This window comes from Cupressus sempervirens, chromosome 6 (genome assembly GCF_028749045.1).
Source record: "Cupressus sempervirens isolate cs-2001-9-10 chromosome 6, ASM2874904v1, whole genome shotgun sequence".
NCBI lineage: Eukaryota > Viridiplantae > Streptophyta > Pinopsida > Cupressales > Cupressaceae > Cupressus > Cupressus sempervirens.
In genome coordinates, this window is record NC_143123.1 from 339431144 (window position 1) to 339454335 (window position 23192).

At 36.1% G+C, this 23192-nt stretch overlaps 1 protein-coding gene across 3 annotated transcripts in view; it reads right to left on the reverse strand.

The window, feature by feature from the left end:
• The window catches only part of SGR2 (shoot gravitropism 2 (SGR2)), a 253555-nt gene that overhangs the window by 135158 nt on the left and 95205 nt on the right, over positions 1 to 23192 (reverse strand). For all 3 annotated transcript variants that reach the window (XM_089788115.1, XM_089788114.1, XM_089788113.1), the window contains exon 9: positions 13342 to 13491. In XM_089788115.1, coding sequence (XP_089644241.1) covers positions 13342 to 13491 — 150 coding nt within the window. The remainder of the gene's footprint in view (positions 1 to 13341; positions 13492 to 23192) is intronic.

Below are 23192 nucleotides of genomic sequence, written 5' to 3' on the forward strand. Positions count from 1 at the left end.
AGAGAGGAATTTTCAGACCAATCCATCCACCTCTCATCCTGTCATCCAATGAGTCATCTTAGCATGTTTGGGGAGAGAATAAAACAATTTGTTGTTAGTTAATTCAATGATAGAGACTTCAATCTTTAGTTTTAATTTTTTAATTGATCAACAAGCATCTGCTTATCCTGGAAAGTCCTACAATTCCTCTCCTTCCATAGTTGCCATAGAATTATGGAAGGAGACGTAATCCAAAGGCTACATTATATAATATCAATTCTCAGCAAAGGCCAAGAAGTCAACATACTCCTTATTGAATTTGGAAAAGCCAACATAACTCCCAATTACGAACATAGCCAATGCTAACATGAGCTTGAGTAAGGGCAATTAAGAAAGAGGTGGTCAACAGATTCCTCATCAGATTCATGTAGTGGGCACATGCTAGGCCCCTGAATCCCAAACTTTTTAAGCCTTTCTGCTCTAATGGCCCTTTGATGAAGGACAATCCATAAGAAAAATTCTACCTTGGGAAAGCAAAAATTATCCCAACATAGATGGAGAGGGAAAGGAGATGGAGAGAATCCTTGAAGAGACCCAAGATACAAATATCCCTTTTTGAGTTTTATTCTCCATTTCTGCTCTCATCCCATATGAGTTTATCATCCCCTCTTTTAAAAGAGATCACTCTGGATCATAGAATTAACTAAAGAATAAATTTCTCTTCTAAGGGAATGTCTTCAACATCAAGATTTCTCCACTTCCAATACAATCCATCTTCTCCAAAAATCACAGTTCTTCATCTTTGTTCCCCATCTCTCTACCAAATAAGATTTGGCTTTCAGGAGGGAAGGATAGCAAATAAGGGGCTTATGGCAACTCCAAGAGTCTTCCCAAACAAAATCTTCCTTTTCATCCCCTAGATTCCATGAGAGCTTATTCTGAATAAAGTTTTATGTATTTCAAGAGGAAATTCCAAAATCTTAAGCCTTTAGGAGAGTTGACCTCCCTAAAGATATTGACTAGATTAGGGGATGAAAGGTATTTGTGGGCAAGAATCCTAACCCATTTGAGGTTAGGGAACCTAACCATCCTCCATAATAACCTTGCTCCTAAGGCCATTCCTTGACGTCTGATATTTTTGATACTAGCTCCACCTAGAATTTTAGACCTACAGATTTGCTCCCAAGAAAGAAGGGAAAACTTATGTCAATCTACATTACCCTGCCAAAAAAGTTTCTAAGTAGACCTTCAATTTCTAACACTTTGCTATATGGGAGATCCAAACATGAACGCTGGTAAATAGGTTCCACTGACAAAACAGCAAAAAACATAGTCTTCCCATAGTTTAAAAATATTGTGACCCGAATTAAGAGGGAGACCCAAGTATCTACAAGGCAAGATACCTTTGTTAATGTTTAAAATGTCACAAATTTGAGCTACCAAATTGGTGGAAGTCTTGAAGGAAAAAATCTCTAATTTATCTCTAACAATCCCCTGACCTAATGCCTTGGTATAGTTACCCAAAATATCCTTCCAAGCATAGGCCTCTCTAGCCAATCCTCCAAATAACATTGTATCATCTACAAAATGTTGATGTGTAGATGGTTTCTCCCCGTTGGTTATTGAGATACCTTTGATGGTTCCTTCCATTCTTGCTCGCATAATTAACCTCCCTAACACATCAGCCATTAGAATAAATAGAAAGGGAGAAATAGGGTCTCCCTGTCTCAGTCCACGAGAAATACTAAAAAAGCCTACTGGAGTGCGATTTATTAAAATAGACATTTTCGGAGTAGATATACATTCAAAGATTAACTCTATCCATTGTTTAGAGAAACCATAAGCATCAAGACATTTGCATAAAAAGTGCCAGTCTACCTTGTCATATGCTTTCATAATATCCAATTTGATGAGCATACTGGGTAACTTATTATTCTAAACCAGATGAATACTCGCTCGGCTAGAATACAGCCGTCATATATCGATCTTCCTGGGACAAAACCTATTTGTTTCTCACTTATAAGAGTAGACAACATCTTTGAAGTCTGCTGGCCAAAATTTTAGTAAAGAGCTCGTAGAGACTATTACATAGAGCTATGGGTCTAAAATCGTTGAAAAATTCTACCTTATCCTTTTTTGGAATAAGGGCTATAAAAAAATATTGACATCTCCTAGCAGTTTGTCCGAGTTCTTGACTCCTTCCAAGGCTTTGGTTACATCTTCTCCTATGATGTCCCAGCATTTCTGAAAGAAAAATATAGGAAAACCATCAGGACCTAGATGGTTGTTCGAAATCATTTTTTTTGAGTACTTCTTCAACCTCTTGTTTGCTGATCTTATGAAACAAGATTTTGTTTTGTTTTGCGGAGACTAATCTTGGGATGGTAGAGAGAACACTCCTCTGAGCTGTCATACTAGAACTTAAATCATTATTATAAATACCTTTAAAGTAAGATTGCTTCTAAGTGGATATCCTCAACCAAGTTCTTTGGATTTCCATCCATTCCTTTAATGGCAGTATTTTGGTTAATAGCTCTTCTCTACTTAGAGATATTATGAAAATATTTGGTGCTATTGTCCCTGACTTCTAAACATGTTTCTCTCGACTTTTGTCTCCAGAAAAGTTCTTCTTTAGCCAGAACTTCTTCATATTGTTGCATAAGCTTTCTTTCTTCAAGGAATTGAACCTCTCCCATTCCATTTTTTTTTAAATCCCAAATTTTTTGATCTTTTAAAATAATATTATGGTCACTGTAATGGTTTGTTAGAAACTCTCGGATATCATTATCTTCTAAAATGGAAATTATGATTAACCAAATTGATTAATGTGCAAATGACTTGTTAGTTGATTATTGTTATTTCGACTAAAAATAAATCTTTATATTTTAAGATTGATGTTAGTGGTGGTTAGCCGTTGTGATAGTTATCAGTTATTGTGTTTTCTTGATATTTCAATTTAAAGGGAGGAACATGTTACTATTGTGGAATATGCATTTTTGGTTGCATGAGCAGACAAAGGGGGGAAGCATTGCCATACGGGATTCAAGAAATGGAGCACCAATTTAGTCCATTGTTAGACCATCAGGTATGGGTTCTAACTACTTTGATGAAGGATTTAGTGGCTAGGCAACGAGGTATACCTTGGATAGTCATGAGCTACTTGGTCAATTTTTATAACAAGAGAAATATTAAACATTTAATATCATAAGAGAATTATTACCTTTTTTTATTTTTGAGATTGTGGAAGTGGTCAACATTGTAACTTTATATATATATCTATATATATATATATACAATGCCACCATGATATTCTGGTAATATCTATGAATTGCACTTGCATGTATATATACATATATGTGTGCATACCTAGAGAGAATATAATAATAAAAAAGAATTATATGTACTCTCAAGCTACACACGCAGATAGATATATGTATATGTATGTACAATTATAGGTAGAATTCAATAGCATGATGACATAATATATATATATATATATTAAATATATAAGAATATATTTGTTTTAAACCATGAGAAAGTATAATCTTTAGGTTTTATTATGACTCCATATCGATGAGCATTACCACCTTATCAACATCAAACTTTTAAAATTTGAAATTATGAAGTTCTTGTATCCGGAAGCATGGGAGGCTTTATCTTCCTTCCCCATGGTTGAAGGATCATTCTTTTTATTCACCTCCTTCTTGTAATGCGATTACTCTGAACCAAAGTATCTTCTCTTCTTTTCGTCCATATTCTGGAACATATTACCATACTTGATCTGCAATGTTGGGCGACGTTGGTGGAAGCAATATCGCATGGATTTTTTGCCTCCAGATCACGTCAACAATTGAATTGTTTTCTCAGGTCAAGAAACATTTCACAAGTATTTTCTTATTTCATGCTATGTCTTTTTCAATGCAAATTTCTCTTTATATATCACTGTGGAATGAAGGAATATCATGATCACATATCTAGGCCATAACCAAGGCTCAAACGTAGTAAGAATTTCTAAGAAGCATCAACCATGCTCATTCTTTATTTATGACTAGTTTCTTATATATGCATATCAGGTGCATACCCATAGGGACTGAACTGATATAGTTCTCTTAAGAACTGAATGCTCAACAATTGTTTAATGCATAATATTGTACGTTGTATAAGGTCTATTCCATCATTTGGCATACAGTATTTTTCTGACTTATACAGTGGCATTTTCTGTATACCAGTTGTGATAAAAATCAGAATGGTAGTCACAAAATCTGGTTGATAAGGATCTCATAATCACTAGCGATTTCCTAGGATGCACCCAAAGCTAGTAGAGCCAAAGTGTAAGTGGATGAAGAGAAGAGGTATTCCTACAAGAAGAATAAATTATTAATCAATGTCCAAATTGCATGAGCATTTAAAGAAAGAAGATTGTTTAGTCCAAGTTAGCTCATAATTGTCCAAAATATATTCAGTTGTCAAGTCTAGTGATGGTGATCGGGTTGTTCATTTGCCCATTTAAATCCTTGGCTAAGGTATATTAGAGGCATGCTTGCCACAATTGATCACTAGAGGTCAAGAGTGCTAGCTGATAGAGGGAAGGTTGATGGAGGAATTCCTCAGCCTTGTTTGCTTCTTAGCCGACACTCTAACACCAAAATGCTTGGATGGCAGGACTATGGTGCCCCAAGCTTAACCCGGGGTAGGGAGAGCTTTTCTCATAAAGATTGTGTGGGGATATATTAAGGTCTATAATTGGGAGGTTAAGCCAATGTTAATGCTTCTCCTCTTCACCAGATGTGGACGCTTGCACAACACATCAACAATTATTTTAATTCATGTATGAATTCTAAATCTTTTACTTGTACATACTTTATATTACTTGATATGTATAAATTGTAAATCATAGAAGTTAGTTATGGAAGTTAAATTAATTGTCTTTCATATGAAATGGATTTAGTGATTACTTAAATTCTGATTTTATATCTAGTACAATCAATTCACAAATAGTTTCAAGATGTATTGGTTTATAAATTACTTTGTCATTCTATTATAATATTTGATTATAATCTTAGAACATGTTCTTTAGTTTCAGCTTAGTAAAATTGGTATGTTACATTTTCCATTACTTCCCTGTTTAACGATTCCAGTTTTCCTTCCAGAGTTATTTTATCCTCAAAGATATTTCCAAGGAATTATGAGTTCCACTCTTTTAATTTGAGTTTGATTACTTTTAATTTACTAGCTACTTGGAACATCTTAGATCCTGAGATTTTCATTTCCTCCCACCATCTCCTAATAAGATTAATACAATTATCATTTTTGAGCCACATTTGCTTAAATTTGAAAGGACAATTGCTAGGCTGCTTATTTTCGAGAATTTTAAGCTCCACGAGATAGTGATTTGATCCTTATATTGGTTTAACTTCAGATTGAAATGAAACTAATACCGTTGACAGATCTTCATGACAAAAAAGCCTGTCTAATCTTTCAACAATATTACTAAACCCCTTCCTTCTATTGTTCCAAGTGAAGGTGTTGTCCAGTCTAGCCAACTCCAGAAGACCTAACCTATTTACCCAATTAAAAAATTATTTTGATGCTAATGAGAGGGTGTTGTTGCCTTGTTTCTTTTCTAAGGATTGAAGAATAACATTAAAAGCACCTCCTAGAATAGATAGACATTCATGTTTTAATGTTAGTCTATCTTCCAACTCTTTCCATAACCTAACTTTATCTCCATTGTGAATTGGACCATAGACATTGAATAGCCTTAGATGAAAATGATAAATTTCTAGGATTCCATATTATGGCAAGACCTCCAGAAGTCCCTTCAGCAGGGGAATCTTTTATCTCTCTCGAACCTAATGATCTTATGAACTTATTTAGTTCTTCACTATTAAGTTTTGTTTCCTAAAGAATAATTATGTCAACTTTAGTATTAGTAATGCAATGTTTTACGAGTCATTGCTTGTTACGGGCATTAACGCCCCTAACATTCCAAGTTAAGACATTCATGGTGCTTGGGGAAGGAGCTTCCCCTTCCCAACATTAAGAATATTAGTTAATTTAATCTAACACTTAGTTCCCCCATCTTTTAGACGTAGTTCTTGCAAGGATTTTCGCCCTCGCTCTTTTAATACTTTCACACAATCAGGACCTCCCCTACTTGGGAAGATGGCCCCTAATCCTAAAGGACCTGTCCTACTTGGGAGGATAGCCCCTAATCCTAAAGGACCTATCAAATCATCAGCCATCTTGCTAACCCAACTTCGAGGATAATGGGGCTTGTCTCCCTTTCCATGTCCTCTATTTCCTAGATTTTCGAGATCAAAATAGCTTTTTGCAACTTGAGTTACTCCTCATCATAAATCTCATCAATGAACTAATTCATAAGATCTTCAACTACCATATTATTCAGGGCTTCTATCAAGATGTTAACTTTTCCTTCGTTTCTTTTCAGGATTTCACTTCAATCTCCCTGAGAGTCAGTTGCCTAATTTAATAAATCTTTGCTTTCCATAGCAAACTGGTTATTCTAGCTTATTGGTAATTGAGGTGGAACTTCTCGAGGGTCAACTACCTTATCTAGAGTTGAAACAATGATGACCGAGTTTAGGCAGGGATGGCAATCTCTAATTTCCCCTTCTTCCTCGTCCTCATGGTGGATCGACAATTTCTCCTATTCATCACTCCTTACAATTTGAGTGTTTTCTACCTTCCTTAGACTACCCCAAGATGGGGCTGAGATGAAGCAAAATCCTGATAACTACTTAGGAGGCCTTCAGCTAATCATGGTTTAGCAAAAATAATTTTATCATCAACATTAAAATCTAGGGTTTTAAATTCAATAGTGTTAACATCTATTTTCACTATAATAATTGGACTGGAGGCAGCCAAATCTGATTCATATCATGTTTTTTAATATTTAGAGTTTTTTTTTTGTAGCATAGATACTATTTTTTAATAAAAATATTGTTTTAAAAAAATTACATATTTGCATTATTAAACTTCTTTTTTATAAGCAAGAGGTTTAAGCCACGGATTAAAACAATAAAAAAATTACAATCCAGCTCGAGAGGCACTGAAAGAATAGAGTTGGTTAGAAGTCCTTCAGTTTTGCCTAACATTTGAAGAAGTCCCAAATAGAGATACAATATGCAAATCATAGTTTTTTTCCAGTATTTTGTTGCCCAATCAAATAACCCTCATCTAGTTCAGTCCTGAAATAACACAGCCAGACCACCAAACAACTACTAGTCTACCTGTTAATCTGTTATGTTATAATATAAGAAAACGATAACCCTGTAATTTGTTATTTATTCTAATCCATATAACTTAAAAGGTGATAAGAGGTCTTCAAACTAACAATAACTAGTCAAAGAAGTTGTAAAAAAAATAGAAATGAACATAAGAAGCATTTGTTTATTTGTCTATTTGCATGGTGCTCAAGACTTTAGCATTATCTATAGTGATAATTAGCTTTGCCTGCCAAGTGTTCGTTAAAATGACAACCTTATGAATGGGTAAGGGAATTGATGTTGATAAAATTAATTCCATTAAGCCATTACCAGACTGGGGTTTTTACAGTGGTATCAAAGCGGTTTCCTACCAGCCTGCAGGAATTAAGCTCAGTTTTATTTTGTTCGGTGCTGACTTTGAAGATTTTCAGATCTGATTACTAGAGTAACCAGCACTTTAATTTCTCTAGCTATGGACAAACATAGGACTGGCAGTTCTAGAAGTCGGTGGAGTAATGAGGAAGTCAAGGTAAAAATGAATGCCTTGCAGGAGAGTATGGAGAAACTTAAGCTTCATCAATAGAGATTAGCGAAGAGCTTGTCGGATCTAGTGACGGTTGAGAGGGCAGCGAGGTTTATGGTTTCCGTCTTTAGAAGGCCGACATCGAGGTTGCAGGGAAGGAAGCTTGAGTTTTCCCCAACAAGTGTCCATGATGTTGATGTTCCTTCATTTAGTACATCCCCTGCTAGTCCTATCCGCAGCATTGATTATGGACTAGTTTCGCAGGGACAAGTGGATGCGCCCGTGATGGATAGCAGCACTGAGCTTCAGCAAGTTGAGGCTCCCAAAGTAGTCACTATGGTTAGTTTAGAGGCAGTTAATGATGTAGTTGTCACTGACTTGTTAGACTCACTAGAGGAGGGAGTTGTTATTGGCAACTTATATGTCAGCTACTGTAGTGTTGCTCCAGTACAAGAGGCAGTTGCTTCCTTAGATGGGACTGAAGCACGTATTGAGTCACCCAACTATTACGTTGGTGATGTAGGTGTTACAACAAAGTTGGGAGATGTGGATGCAGATGGTATGGACACATCTGATGATAGTATGAGCTACACCGGGTATGTTATCCCTTATCAGATATTGGGTGATGACATCGAGGAGGTTTTGGATGAGTCCCAGGATCGATGTTTTCATGATCTTACGATTGAGGTGGAAGCTGAGACATGCGAGGAGATTGAGATTGTGGGGGCTTCCATTTCTACGGATGAGGAGTTGGTTGAGGTACCTAGTAGTTGTATCTCGGATGTGGAGCTGTGCGAGGATGATAGCACATGTATGAGCAATCTTGTGGTGGGCAGTTCTGATTCAATTTCCTATCACAGTGCAATTTGTGAGACAGAGAGATTGCATAGGAGTCAGGGGTTATAGAGGTATCATGTGACCAGTCAGTTGAAGGTGAGTGATAGTGATATTTCTTCAGCTATTGCGCATTATGATGTTGTCCGTCAAATGCTAACTACATCTGGTTGGGGTACTCCTATGTTTGATGAGCACAATGATAATACTCTTTCTCTAGCAGAGGTTCATGCACTTCGAGAGGCCGTTAGGATCTTGAAGCATAATTATTCGCAGCTAGTTGCTGATCGAGATTACCTTCTGGAGTAGGGTAGCACTTGTCATGAGATATTGTTAGAGAAACAAGAGGTGGTGGAGCTCACCCAAGAGCTTGATGTGATTGTGGACTCTCTTCAATGTACTCAGTGGGCTCTTCAAGAGTCACAATCACGATTGGATGAGGTGACCATATTGTTGGAACATGTTCGGACCACACCTGACCCAGATCCAATTCAGTTGCATATTGTGGTTGGTGGCGAGTTTGCTTCTATGGTTGGGGTCGATGGACATGATGATGTGGCCGACACATCTGTCTAGGATATAGGTGCAGTAGAGATGAGAGTATTAGGGGAGTTGGGCTCTCATGCTGATTTGCTTCCTTCTGCTTGAAGCGAATCTATTTCTTCATCTCATACAGCTGATAGCATTGGACAGTTGTCAGTGCCACATTTTCAAAGGGATCAGCTGTGGGTTGTAGCGGAGCAAGTGGATGCTTCCACATGTAATTTTCACTGCACAAAGTCTTTCATGGAGTATATATTGGAGAGTTCAGATGTGAGGGAGGATTCATACAGAGTGTTTGAGGGTACTCTCATCCAAGGCTCGCATGCTATTCAAAGGTTGGTGGGAAAGATTGTAGAAACTTTGTTTGCTATGCTTCCCCACAGGATTTTTGAGGTTGGATTTACCAAGAGGGTTGCCCAGGATCCTGCCTGACCATTACTTCAAAGTCAGAGATTAGAGCCACCTTTTGATTCCCAATTTGATAATGATGAGCCCTTGACAGAGATTAGGAGTTTTTATGGGCATTACACTATGAGGAGTGCTCATCATTTTTCTTTTGACCCACAAGTAGAGGACATGGTTTCATGTCGGTGTGGGTTGGCTCCATTTTCATAACATCTATTATGGGATGGGTTAGCACCATCTTTTGCAAATGGGATTGATAGTTGCTTACAGTATCTACACACCCCGGACATTTTGGCAGAGGTTGGAGTTGGTGTTAGTGATTCAAGTACCTGTGGTTGTTACCATCTCCACAATGCAGTTAGGTGTGATTATCAGTTTGATGGGAACTCAAGTGTGGACAGAGTTGGTATTTTAGTTGTGTTGAGTTTCACTGAGTTGTCGCCTTCATCAGCACCTCGGGTCAATTTTCAGATGATTCTAATGTTGACGTTCGCTATTTGGGTGTGGGTGCTACAAGAGTTGCTTGTACATAGAAAGGATGGTACACATTTCTACATTTGGGATCCAGGTGGATTGTGTATTTATTTTGCTCCAAGATTGCTTGGGGACAAGCAATCTTAGGGAGGGAGGATTGTAAGATCCCCATTTTTGGCCAGTCTATGTGATTGATAGAGTTAGCTCATCAAAACAACCCTCGTGAGCTAAAAGAACATTTTGGGGGTCTCAACTATGATTTACTATTTTTTAGTAAGTCTATGTTTAGTAGTTGTTATTTTTGGCAGTGCAGTGGGTGGCTTGGCAGTTGGTCGTCACCTGCGGTTAATCAAGTTATAATTGCATGAGCTCTAATTTATTTATTATTCATTAAGTTGCATTATTATAATAATGTTTATATTATTATGATAATGACTTTAAGAGATATTTCCAAAAAGCAAATTGGAAAGTTTCCAGTGTTGAGTTCTTTTGGGAAACTTCCACATTTTTTGAAGTGGAGTTTTATGGAAACTTTTGCCAACAAAAGCTTATAAATGAGAGCTCACTTTATCGGGACAGGCACGCTTGAATATTTATTTGCTTTTGTTGCCTTTGTGGTTTTCTGAGTTCCATTTTTTCTATGCCCTTGCTGAAGTAAAAGGGTTCAAAGTTGATCGTTCTTCCATACCTGAGGTATTGTGGATTTGTGAGAATTTGCTCATCTTCCTACTGTTCTTACTGTTGCTCTGGAAGAAGCTTTGGCTGAGAATCGTAGTGAGTTCAAGTCTGAGAATTGTAAGTTTGAAAATTAGGGGAGTATTCCTACTGTACAATCTGTTATTGGGAGGTCCCATTGTTTGGAGTCTAGTTGCATTATCATTGAAGGTCGATCTGCATATGTGTGGACTGCTGACAGAGTCTTTCATTTCTATAATTGTCTAATTTGAAGAGACTGGAGGCTGTGATTATATCCTACAGACCTATGATTCGGATTGTGGAAAATCGGTGTGCATCATGGTGCTGCTGTTCCATCTTGTAGCAGCATTAGAACTTTCTCAGGGCCTGCATTTCTTTTTCCAGGTTTGCGTTACCTTTATGAAGGCCTGTGCTTCCTTATTCAGGGTCTGTGTTTGATATATTAGGCGTCTAAAGGTAGATTTGTTACCAGTAAATAATCACCTTTGACCTCCAATTATTATCAAAAGGGCTGTGCCTGATATCAAAAGAATTATGGATATAATGCTGGGTCAGCGTTGGGTGTTTTGATTAATTATTATTGATGAAGGTAGCATCCAGCTGGGAGAGAATCTATGGTCTGTCCACCCAATTCTGGAGCTGCACGTTGAGCTTGCAGGAATGAATCCTATGCATCATTAGCTGCCTGGAAGTTCTGATATATTTACCAGGTTCCATTTCCTTGATTGTAATTTTCACTCGCATTTGCAATCAAAATAAAGAGTTCTATCTGGCTTTAGAAACTAATGTATGTTTCAATATTTTATTTCAGTATTTCATTGTGGCAAACCAAACTAAGATGGAAGTGAAGGGTCGTATCCAAGTATAAACCTTCTGCCATAATTAGAGCATAACTTCAGAATTTCAGCAATCCTATTGTTACAGAATTAAATATCAGTTTTCCAAAGGCTGGAAGTTCAGAGATTTGATTGACTACATCATTGATTGGGCAAAATCTATTTGCATGGTGCTCAAGACTTTAGCATTATCTATAGTGATAATTACCTATGCCTGCCAAGTGTTCATTAAAATGACAACCTTATGAATGGGTAAGGGAATTGATGTTGATAAAATTAATTCCGTTAAGCCATAACCAGACCAGGGTTTTTACATATTATTATTATTTTTATAAAACAAACTAATATAACTATATTATTATTTATTATATTTTAGTTTTATTATTTGTTCATTATTAGGGTTCCAAGTGGGGCATATGACACACTTCTACTGTATGTACTAATTCATTGTAATTTACACAATGAACACGACAAGCTCAAGACTGTTCATATGGACTTTCGGGTGCCTTGTAGTAGCCATGGGAACACCTAGAGCTAAAGGGTTGAACTTAGGACAATGGATGTACCCAAGCCCAGCTTATGTGTTTCCATGGTGGTGCTTTTAGGAAATGATCCACTACAAGCCTAGATCAAATCCATGTATTCTACAAGCTCTAATCAAATGTTTAGTCTAACAATTATCTCTAATGGGATGAATTAATTAGCAGAGCTGTTAAAATTCAATTGATGCCCCATAGATTCTCAGTGAAACATAAACAAAATGTTTATTCATACAATAAGTTCTTTTCAACTGATCACTGAAACATTTAAATCCAACAGTAGCAATTTTGTACTCCAAAAGAGTTTTAAATTCAAGAAGTTTGATCTGCTAAAAGTTCTCAAATTTAATCAACAAAAAACAACTTCCTTGGTGAAATACAAATAGTGTTTACAACACTTAAAATTGTACAACAAAGGCTCCAAGGCTTTTGGGACCATACATCGTTTACAATGCTATTAAAGCTTACCAATTAAGGGTTCTAATTCACTTAAGACTTGAAGATTTGCATCCATGTGGCCCCAATTCTTTCTATGGTAATGAAAGTTTTACCCATCATTGTCCGCAACAATTATATCAGACAAATCTCCAAATAAAAACAATTTATAGGATTTTTTCACATTTCACCCACAAATGTTAAGAAGATCATAGAACAATGACAAAACATGAATGCTACACAAAAGCCTAATGCTATATTTGTTAACCTAGAAAATACAAGTTTTCATATTCTAACATGTTCTCAAGTACACTTCAATGTGTATAATGTGCATAAAGATCTAGTTCGTAAACTTTCTCAAGCTGATTTTCATTCCCATGGTGTTCATATCTATTACTCCATTGGCGCGGACAATATGCACAAACACCATCAAAACATCTATTTTTTAAAGAATTGTAGGTAGCATCTCTCTACAGTTTAATGTTCAACGCACCTTGTTTCCACATATCCTATCATTTTATAACTATATAGAAAAGGATACAAGATAAAAAAGACAGGAAAGTTTGTCAACACTAATAATGGCAAAGTAACGCATACAAAAAAATTAATACAGATGTAGTAGGTGTATGTAATTAAATTTCAATTGAAAAATATTTAAATGCTCCATATGACTATATATGTTAAATCACCTTGTTTTAGCCACACTAATTTTTAGCTCTTCTCCACTCAAAATTTGGAGTTAATAAATACTATAAAGGAAAGAAAATATTGGAAAAAAGGATCAAGTAAAATATTATTTTTCCCTTACCACAGAAAGCCCGTGAAGTGGAGATGAAGTTACTACTTACTGAGTCAATTATATCTTGGCAGTAAATAGGACTCATGTAATATAGTACATCATGAACAGTGGCACTCAGAGTAGTACGCAAGCTCCGCACACCCTCCAAGGTTATTTTTTCAACAGTTGCTTCACCTTGCAATTTCAAGCTTCTCCTCCACTAGACAATCAAAGCATAATCTCAGTTAGTGAATGTATCAATAAAAAATTCCAATGGCTTAAGGCCAAAGTGAGGAAAAAAGCATTGAAAAGTACTCAATAAAAGGTGTCAGACATCAATCTCCAGCAACTAATGTTAATCAGAATTGTAACTTTAAGAATTTACTGTTCTTGTACGCCAATAACAAAGGAAAAAACTATAAGGCTGGAATTTAAAGGAAGGAAAATTGAATGACAGAAATGTGAAATGATGCCTCAATAGCATATGCTTAAAATTGAACTAATTAAACTAATATTTTAATTGAACATTGGTTACAAATATTTGATAAGAAAATTGTTTATGCAATATCCAAGGTCCCATTGCCCTTAAAAGCATGGTGAGATGCCTTAAACATTGTGGTGGTGTTGTAGCTACCGAAGCTGAGATTTAGAAAGTTAATGTTAATGCTAGAAAGGAGGCTCCCTCCTGGACTCTACCAGCTCAGACAGGGCTGAAAATTCTCAAGGCTAACAAATCAAAAATAAAAATCCGAGTCCTGTGAAATAGTGTTGGTAACTGGGTTACATAATGTTTGTTTTGTAATTAGTTCTAATGAAGTGTGGTCTTCTTCCGATACATTTTTGGGATGTGGTCTTATCACAAAATTGTAGTTTTCTTATTGTAAGGCACAAGAATATGAGACTTGACTGTGCATTGCCTCCCATTTCATAGTCCTATCTTTCATGCAGCAAGCCTAGCAATTAGCTAGTGATCACAAATAAGGACATCTTCCTCAATCTCTGTTGCCTCTATCAAAGATCCCAAACCGATGCTAGACTGAATTTTTTAATTTTTCCTCAGTTTTCATTAAAAAATAATTCTGAACATTGTGTTTTCGCAATTTTTGACTTTTTGGAGGTTTTCATGTTTTCCTGATACTAAAATGCGATGCTAGAAAATGGACAAAATGCTAAAACTCTTCATTTACTGTTTAGAATTTTAGACATAAGACTTATTACATCTAAATGCTGCAAGAAACTGACAATCTTTCCTAAAAATAAGGATCCAAATAAGGATCCTCCCTAAAAATAGGAATTGTATCCAAAGTCACCAAAATGGTCCTGGAGTTCCCCTGGCGTTCCCCAACCAACTCCCAGCCAATCCCTAAAAATTAAGAATCCTCCTCAATTTTAGGAGATGGTCCAAAACTGCTCAAAACAACTTATAAATCGCTTGTGCAACTCCAAGGATTGTTTTCCCACAAGCAACTGCAAAGCCAGATGCTGATATATAGTCTCTCCTATCCATGCGGCATCCTCTAAGGGCAAGTCCCTCCAACAAGTCAAGTACTCTCTAATCACTGTTCTTCTCAACCTCCTTTCCCTGATGTCTACAATCTTAGCAAGAATCAAGATCAATCTGCCATCCTCATCTAGTGGAGGTAACTCAAATGAAGAAAGAACATGCTACCCCAAAAGCCTTCTTCAAGCACAACACATGAAAGACATTATCTTGTTCTCAGAAGGCAACTCCAGCACATATGCCACCTCCCCGATCTTCCTCAATACTCTGTAGAGGTTGGTTTGAGTTTCTCTACCCCATTACTTAGTGTACTTTGTTTGTAGGGTTTACCTGCAAGAAAACCATGTCTGCAACCTTAAATGTCCTCTCAATTTGATGCCAATCGGCCTATAATGTTTGTTGATTATGTGCATGTTGAATGTTTGAGTGCCTTAAGGATATCTTGACAGTTCTATAACCAATCCCAAGCTCTAAGCGCTCTGCAATCACCCAACTCTAAGTCCACAAACAATAAGGCATCATAACCATATAAAGCTTAGAAGGGACTCATACTATAGACATGCGGTACATAATATTATAACAATACTCGCCCAAATACAACCAACACACCCATGCTCTCTACAAACCTAAAACATAATTGCACAAATATCTATCATTTGCTAACCAAAATAGCTCCTACCAAAAGATGCTCCTCACCTTCTATTGTGGACATTGACAATGGTCTTGCCGAGTGCATAAAGTCTAAAAACCTCATGAAAGAATAGCTCTACAACCTAAGATGTTGTGAAGTCGGTTGCAATAAAGAAGTATGGAGATTTTGTCATTCTATCCACAACCACATAAATACAACCCTTCCCCTAGACTCTCCGAAGACCAATAATGAAATCCATAGATGTACCCTCCCACTTCTCTGGAATACGCAATGGTTGCAAAAGGCATGTTGGAAAACCACGCTTTGACTTGTTTTGCTTCCAAATCATACACATGACACAACATATCGTCCTTGAGGTCCTTCCATGAGAACCTCTATCTAACCTGCTTGTATGTCATCTAGTACCCTGGATGTTCTACTAGTGGTTTGTCATAGATGGCACATAGTGCTTTCTATGTTTCATTGAATCACGTTGCACCTCTGAAGGTTACAACCTCCATCTACGACATATGATGTTCCTACAATAAACACATAACTACCGTTAAATACCAATTGACTAAATAAGATTGACAACAGAAAACACTAGTCTTTTGCTTTGGCAGCTCTAAAGAATATAGTCACTCAATTCTTCATCATCGTGGGTGAGAAACAACTCAGAAATTCCCCAACAAAAAACATCTTTAAGAATATGAAAGTGGTTCACGGCATATATTTCCCATGCTTCAGACGTGTATCACACCTATGGCAACGCATTTCTCTCATCATACATCTTATGGACAAAATGTCACTCAACATCTCTGAATATAACTTGGATCAGATAAGATAACATTTCTGCCTTCTTATTTGAATGAAGAGTAATTATGAATGATGCGTCTTCAGCACATAGGAAATCCTAAATGATGTTTCTGCAAATGTTGTTGTAGCAATCATTATCATATCTGGTCAGTCAGTATTTGATTCGGCTTGAAAGTCCAACCTTCACTATGCTTGTGGACATTTCATATGCGGCCCATATCCTTAATCATTTGGAAAACGATTTGATACCCGTGAATCCCTTCAATGTTACAACATATTATGCACTTGAAAACTGGATCTTTCTTTATTATTTATGTGCAAGATATTAAAATGATAACTTTATCTATGCGATGACATACACTCTAACTTCATTTGTAAATGCCTCCTCTATTTTGACAATTCCTATGGATTTGAAGCTATTCATGCTCGTTTGCACTCTGTGATACTGCATAACTGAGAAATCTCAACATTAGTGCTATTCATGCAATCTTCAACATAGTGCTGCATTGTTCAATTTGATCACTTTGACACACAGTCCAATGGGAGACTATATTCTCAGTCTCTGGTTTGAAACTATTATTACTTGTAAATAAAGAGAGGTGACTGGAGCAGCCTACAATCAATATTTCTAGCCCTCCAAACCTTAGGCACTACCAGTTCGTTGCAGAGGTACTTTGTGAATCCATGCTCTCAATTGGATATGAATAATTTATTATAATTTAGTCCTTCATAATATAACTGCAGAATAAAAACATGAAATAAGTATCCAGAATAACTTGTCAAAAAAGTGATGATTTTATGATTGCATCAATTTGCATAATGATAAAGGTTCATCTATTTAGAAAATTCTGCTTGAAGGATATTGGAAGCACATGCTAAAAATAATATTAATGAAAATAAGAACATAGACATATTGCAGGGTAAAATGACTAGAGACAACTATCCAATGGGGGCTTAAATTCTTGGAATTTGGGGCCCCATCATATACTGGGATCGATAAAGACTGCAGATGGTTGTATAATCTTCAAGGAATCAAAAGCCATGCCACCAGTAAAGCCCCCACATTTGGAGATCCATGAAGTTTGTTCACTAGAAGCTAAAGGTTCAAAGATGCACGTTGGTAGGATATGAACAAAGATTATCAACCATATGCAATTGCAAGCATAGAGTCTACATAAGAAATCCAACTAATATCAAGTATGAAGCAAATGCCCAAAATGAAAAACGATTATGGCTGGTGTTGTTGATGGAACTATCGAGCAGAACAAGATAAGACTATTCAGAACAACCCCTAATGATTTCTGAATGTGCTGTCTACAGGAATCACAGAAAAAGATGGTTTGATTGTTGACGGAAATACTATGGAGTTCACAATAAAGATGCATACAGAATGTGCCGCCGATGATCTCCATGAGAAACGATATTATTTTTAAACAAGTGCTGATATAAAGCAAGCAAAAATCAAGATTAATTCAAACGCAAAGTCATGAAGTATTTAAATAAATATGTTATTAAGGTCAATAAGGAACAATTAAAACAAATTGATTAAATAAGAAGAGATGCGATTTATTTTTGAAGATAGGTGACTCTTAAAGTTGAAAAGTAGCAACTTTAGAATAATAAGATATATATAGAGGTGCTCACAATACATATTGTGAAGTTGACTAGAGTTCTAGATTTTGTAGAGCAGAATCAGAAAGTAGTTCTATCAGCTTGTTTGGAAGCGTACTCAGCTGGAAATAAGAACCTGGAAGATCAACACATTCCTCGAAAGAGGTGGCGACTCTATTTAAAAGGATTTTAGTTGGTAGCTCTAGTGAGGGAGAAAACTCTGAAGGAAATGATTTGATTACCTAACATGGAGAATATGTATTATGAACAAGGGGGCATATATTATACCATGGACGAAGCACACATACACCCCTTGGATGCATTTTTCAATTTGGAAAGATATGAAGGTGAATATGAAGCACATTTGTTTAGAAGGATGGTGAATTTTTTTTGGGAAATACCTTCAGACATCATGCCTCCATGCAAGGAATTGATAAGAAAATTTCGTGAGTTGGGAATCTTGCTAAATGATCCTGATTTGAAGTTTCTCTTTCAAATATTAGAAGAGGATGAAAGTCCAAGTTATATATCTCCTTTGGATGTATTTTTTAACTTAAAAAAGCAAGAAGAGGAATCTATAGTACAATTCTTCATGAGGATGTTTAATGCACATCAAGAAATACCTTTGGAATGCAGAACTCCATCCTCTCATCTCCTCAACAAAATGTGAGAACTAGGTCTCTTACATGATCATATGTTTCTTATCTTTCTCAAGCTTATGGATAATGAACTGGTTGCAGAGGAGAATGAATGAAGGACTGAAGTAATATATGAGTCAAGTGAGGTTTCAAATTTGAATGGGGATGAAAATTTCGGACAATCTGAGGAGGAATCCGATTATGATGATATTTGTATGACGACAGATGACACCAAATGTAGAAATGAAGAGGATGATTCTCTCAATGTGGAAGAAATTTCTGCCTTGTTAGATCTGGAATATCAGAGACATGTTGAAAGAAATGATCCAAATTTTTTCACAATTCACCATGGTGAGCAGTTTGATGGATCAATGCATTCTCAAGGGGCACTTGATGAAGGAGATCACAATTCCCACGAATCATATAGTCAAGATGAAACAGAACTACATACGGCATATGGATAGAAGGATTGATGAAGATATCCGTCTTGCTGGTCAAGCAGATGATGATTCTCAAAGCGATAAATTTAGTACACTGTTTGATGATATTGTATGTAGTGATGATCCAGATGAAAGCTCTTATGAAGGTATGCCTGAATTCTTTATGTTCCTACATCCGTTGTTTGAAGAGGAAGTAGAAGAAGATATACCTGAGTTCTCTATGTTTTTGAATCCTTTGTTTGAAGAGGATCTTAAATGCAATCAAATGCATCAGCATAATGATGAAGATAGCAGTCCTAATTTTGAAGTTGATGAAACTCATGATATGCATTTAGAAAGTGAGATGTCTTTCAGTTCATCCTATGAGCTGGAAGGACATAAAACATGTGAAGATGAGACAGAATCAGCAAGGCGTCATGAGGATGATGTATTGAAGAGCAGTTCTGAAAACTGTCCCAATATCCTATGTAATCAGAAAGAAGTTCCTGAAATTTAGTTAACTTCGAAAGCTTCTTGTGAGAAGAAACATCCAGAGTGTGTAGTAGATTGTGTGCAAGGATATATTCAAAACCTTGATCTAGATGTTTGTATAGCTGATCACATGCATGGCTGTGAGGATTTTCCATCTAGCAATGAAAATAATATCCCTGTTGATTTCTCAAAGCCTAAACATAAGACAGATACCAAAGATTGCATTGATCAAACAAAGCCATTAAGTATTGTCCATAGGAACAATGCATCAGATTCAGCAAGGGTTCAAATGTTGGGGGTGAATGATTCTGAAATTTATCTATTTTCAAATACTCTTGTTGACGAAGAAAGGGCAAGTTCTGATCCTAAACAAATAATGAAGGGGAAATATAATATGATCAAAAAGAGTAAGCTGTTGTGTGATCAGAATCGGATGTTCGATAGAGGACAAAATCAATGTTTTTTTTGGGGGGGGGGGGGGGGCGTAAGGCCACCCAATTTTACCATGCATCATGTTAAGCATGAATGCTCGGTCTGCTCCTCCAAAGATAGCTGGAATCTCATTATGCCCACAAGGAGCATATGTCCCCAACGAGAGCCACTGATGGATCCCTATTTTTTGGCAAAAATCATGTCTCCATTTATGCAATAAGGATGGAGAATTAATGGAAATGAACCTCTTTTCTAATTTATATAGGATTATGCTGACAAGGAAAAGATTTGGGGATTCCGGAGATAGTATTACAAAGAAAGATTACTATGTTCACCACAGTGATTCCAAGAAACCTAGTGCATCAATGTGCCAAGATATGCATTTATTTCAAAGTTGAGGCTCTAGACATGTGTGTAAATTGATTTTTGTACTCCTACTTCTCCCAGCAGTAACATAACATCTCAAAGGAAGCATTTCCTCAAATATTTGAAGAGTTCTCTTATAGAATCAGAGATTTAGTTTTTTGCCATAATCATGTTTGAATCCCATCTAAAGTTGTTTCCATATTTCTGTCTAATTTGTCTCTGTATAAGTTAAAAACAATCTAAATTGGTTTGAAATTGCATACAGGCGATTGGTTTGTCGCATCTTGGTAATTAAATTATTTATAGTTTAATAATACAAGATTTCATAAAGTTGTACCTTAGAACTTGTAATATTGACTCTATCGCCCCCTTTGAATTCTGGCACTGGTCATTAATTGCTCATAGTTCCTAATCCAAATGCTGGCAACCATTTTGTATCTTTCCTTTGAAAGCTGACATATCCACTTGTTTTAACAATTTATAATATCTTTTCATTCCAAATACTCTCATACTTACATAATCATTAATTTTGTTCTTAATTCAGAATCTACAAGTTCGAAGTATTCATATTCCAAAGTTATCATTAAAGTTGTGCTTTGTATCACAGCTTTTCTAAGGAGACGATGTGAATGTTATTAATGGTTACAGAACTTTGTATCGCCATCTGTTCATATGGAGGATAAATTAAATATTGTCGTGATCAGTAAATGATAAATTCAAAATCACACATCAAATTCAATTTTATTCTGACCCTTTAGAAAATACAAGAGTAATCGCTTCTCCATAAATGACAAAGACACCATTAGCTGGGTTGAATTCTTTCCGAACGAATAAGGACAAACCTGAATGATGGAGGCACTTGTCCATTCATAGGATAACACCGCAACATACACCATGGATGTTGAGAAATGGGCATACCGGCACTGGGACCATTCGACTAATAATCAAAACAATAGAATTACTGATAACTGTGCGTAATTTTGAATAACTGGTGCAAACATAAACTGGATTGAGAAATGGTAACTTATAAATTCTATCAATACAAGAATCGGATATCACACAGAACAGGGGTCTACAACAGTGCAAATGATGGATCAGATTTGCATCAAAGCAGATCTTAACAACTTTTGAGTAGCAACTAACAGATGTTTGTAATGCTGTGAATCCCAAACATCGAACATGATAAAAGAATATGAGTTCCTCCACAGACATCATATAGATTTAAATAAAGTCGAACAATCATCTAGTCTCTGACCTTTATTTCCAGTCATATGAAGCTAAGGAAGTATTTCAATCAAACAAACAAGAGTAAGGGAATGAATTAATCCATGGAAGATCTGGCGTAGAGAGGCTACTTTGACAATGAAGTTTCAATGAGGCTGAAAAGAAGATCGATTTATCAACTTATTGGGAGAATCAGGGATTGAAATTATTCTTCTATGTGCCAAATCAATGACTTGGCAATCAAACAATGATCTATAATACATATGGTACAATTTGGATAGTTGATATCATATCTTAAAATTTGGTTAACGAAATCATGTATTCGGTTGTTGGTTGCATTTATTGGTGAGAGCAAGTTTTGAGTCAAGAAAGGTATTGTGTTTTGTAAATTACCATATCTACTTTGCGAATGGTAAGAAATGGCCGAACCATTCAAAATATAAAAATCTTGGAACTTGTCTTGCTCAATACACCCCGTGTTGATGGAGAATCATGGAATTCAACACGATATGTTATGTTGGGTATACAAATCAACACCTAAAGTGTGACTCCTATTGTGAGTTAGGCAACTCACCACACATACAAATTTGTAATGTGCTGATGATGACAGATTCATAATAAGTTGAGACTCATGACGATATTTCATTGGTGATACTTTGAAGTTTTGGCTGTACAAAGTCACCTTTCAATATATTTCTTGTTTGTATCTGTTCAGGGCACAAAGAGGGGTGATTATATATTCAATGAAGGATGAAAATTGATTCATGCATCATATTTCCTATATGGGCTCACCATATGAAAGGAAATATTTGAAACTCGAGGATTTGAAAGCTTATGGAATTGTTAAATCAAAGTGCACAGAGGAAGCTGCCAAATGTCAAAGGGAATCATTTCCAAGAGCATTCGAACATTTCCAGGAGCACTCTAAACATAGTAGAATATTTTTTTGTTAAAGGTTGAATGTCAATAGGGATATGACATTATATTCATTTTTGAGTATGTGTTAAAGAATTAAAACTGGTTATATAAACCACTAATTTCTGAGATAAATCTGAACTAAGCGACAACAGAAAATTCTCATGGTTTGATAATGACTTGTAACCATAGTTCCAAGAATCACAACGATTCATGCGATTCACGCGATTTGGCGATTCAATTCAAGCCAAACGATTTTTTGTGAATCGGTGAATCGAATCAGCGATAAAGGGTTTATGAAATAAGTTACTCATTAAATTTCAAGGGTTTTTTTAATTTTCTGATTCATGGCCGATTCGATTCCGATTCATGGCCGATTCACCATTTGATTCGGCCTTGCCAATTTCGATCCGATTCCGATTCTTGTTACTTTGCTTGTAACCCCTTGAGAAATTATCCATAAACTTTAGCTAGATAACAAGAGGGGACTTTTCAGTGTACACATTGAGAGGAATTCCTACCAAAAAGTAGTTAAACCTAAACTTCAAAGGGAGGAGATAGGAAACTTGTAAACTCTTCAGTAAGGTAGTAGATCTTAGTAAGTGTCATGGACCCCTATTACTTCAATTTGGTTTGACATATTACAATCTTGGATAAATTGAGAACTTGCATACGTGGATTGAATTCACCTTAGAGATACTCGAAATTAAGAGGAAGTTTATCTATGGGCCTTCTTTCACCTAGTTTTGCATTATAAACTCCTCCTTTGGGGATTCATATGTATAAGTATTTATTTTATATATTTTTATGGGTTATGTATTTAGCCTAAGCTACATTATTGGTTGCATTTGTTATGATCATTCGCTATGTTATAGC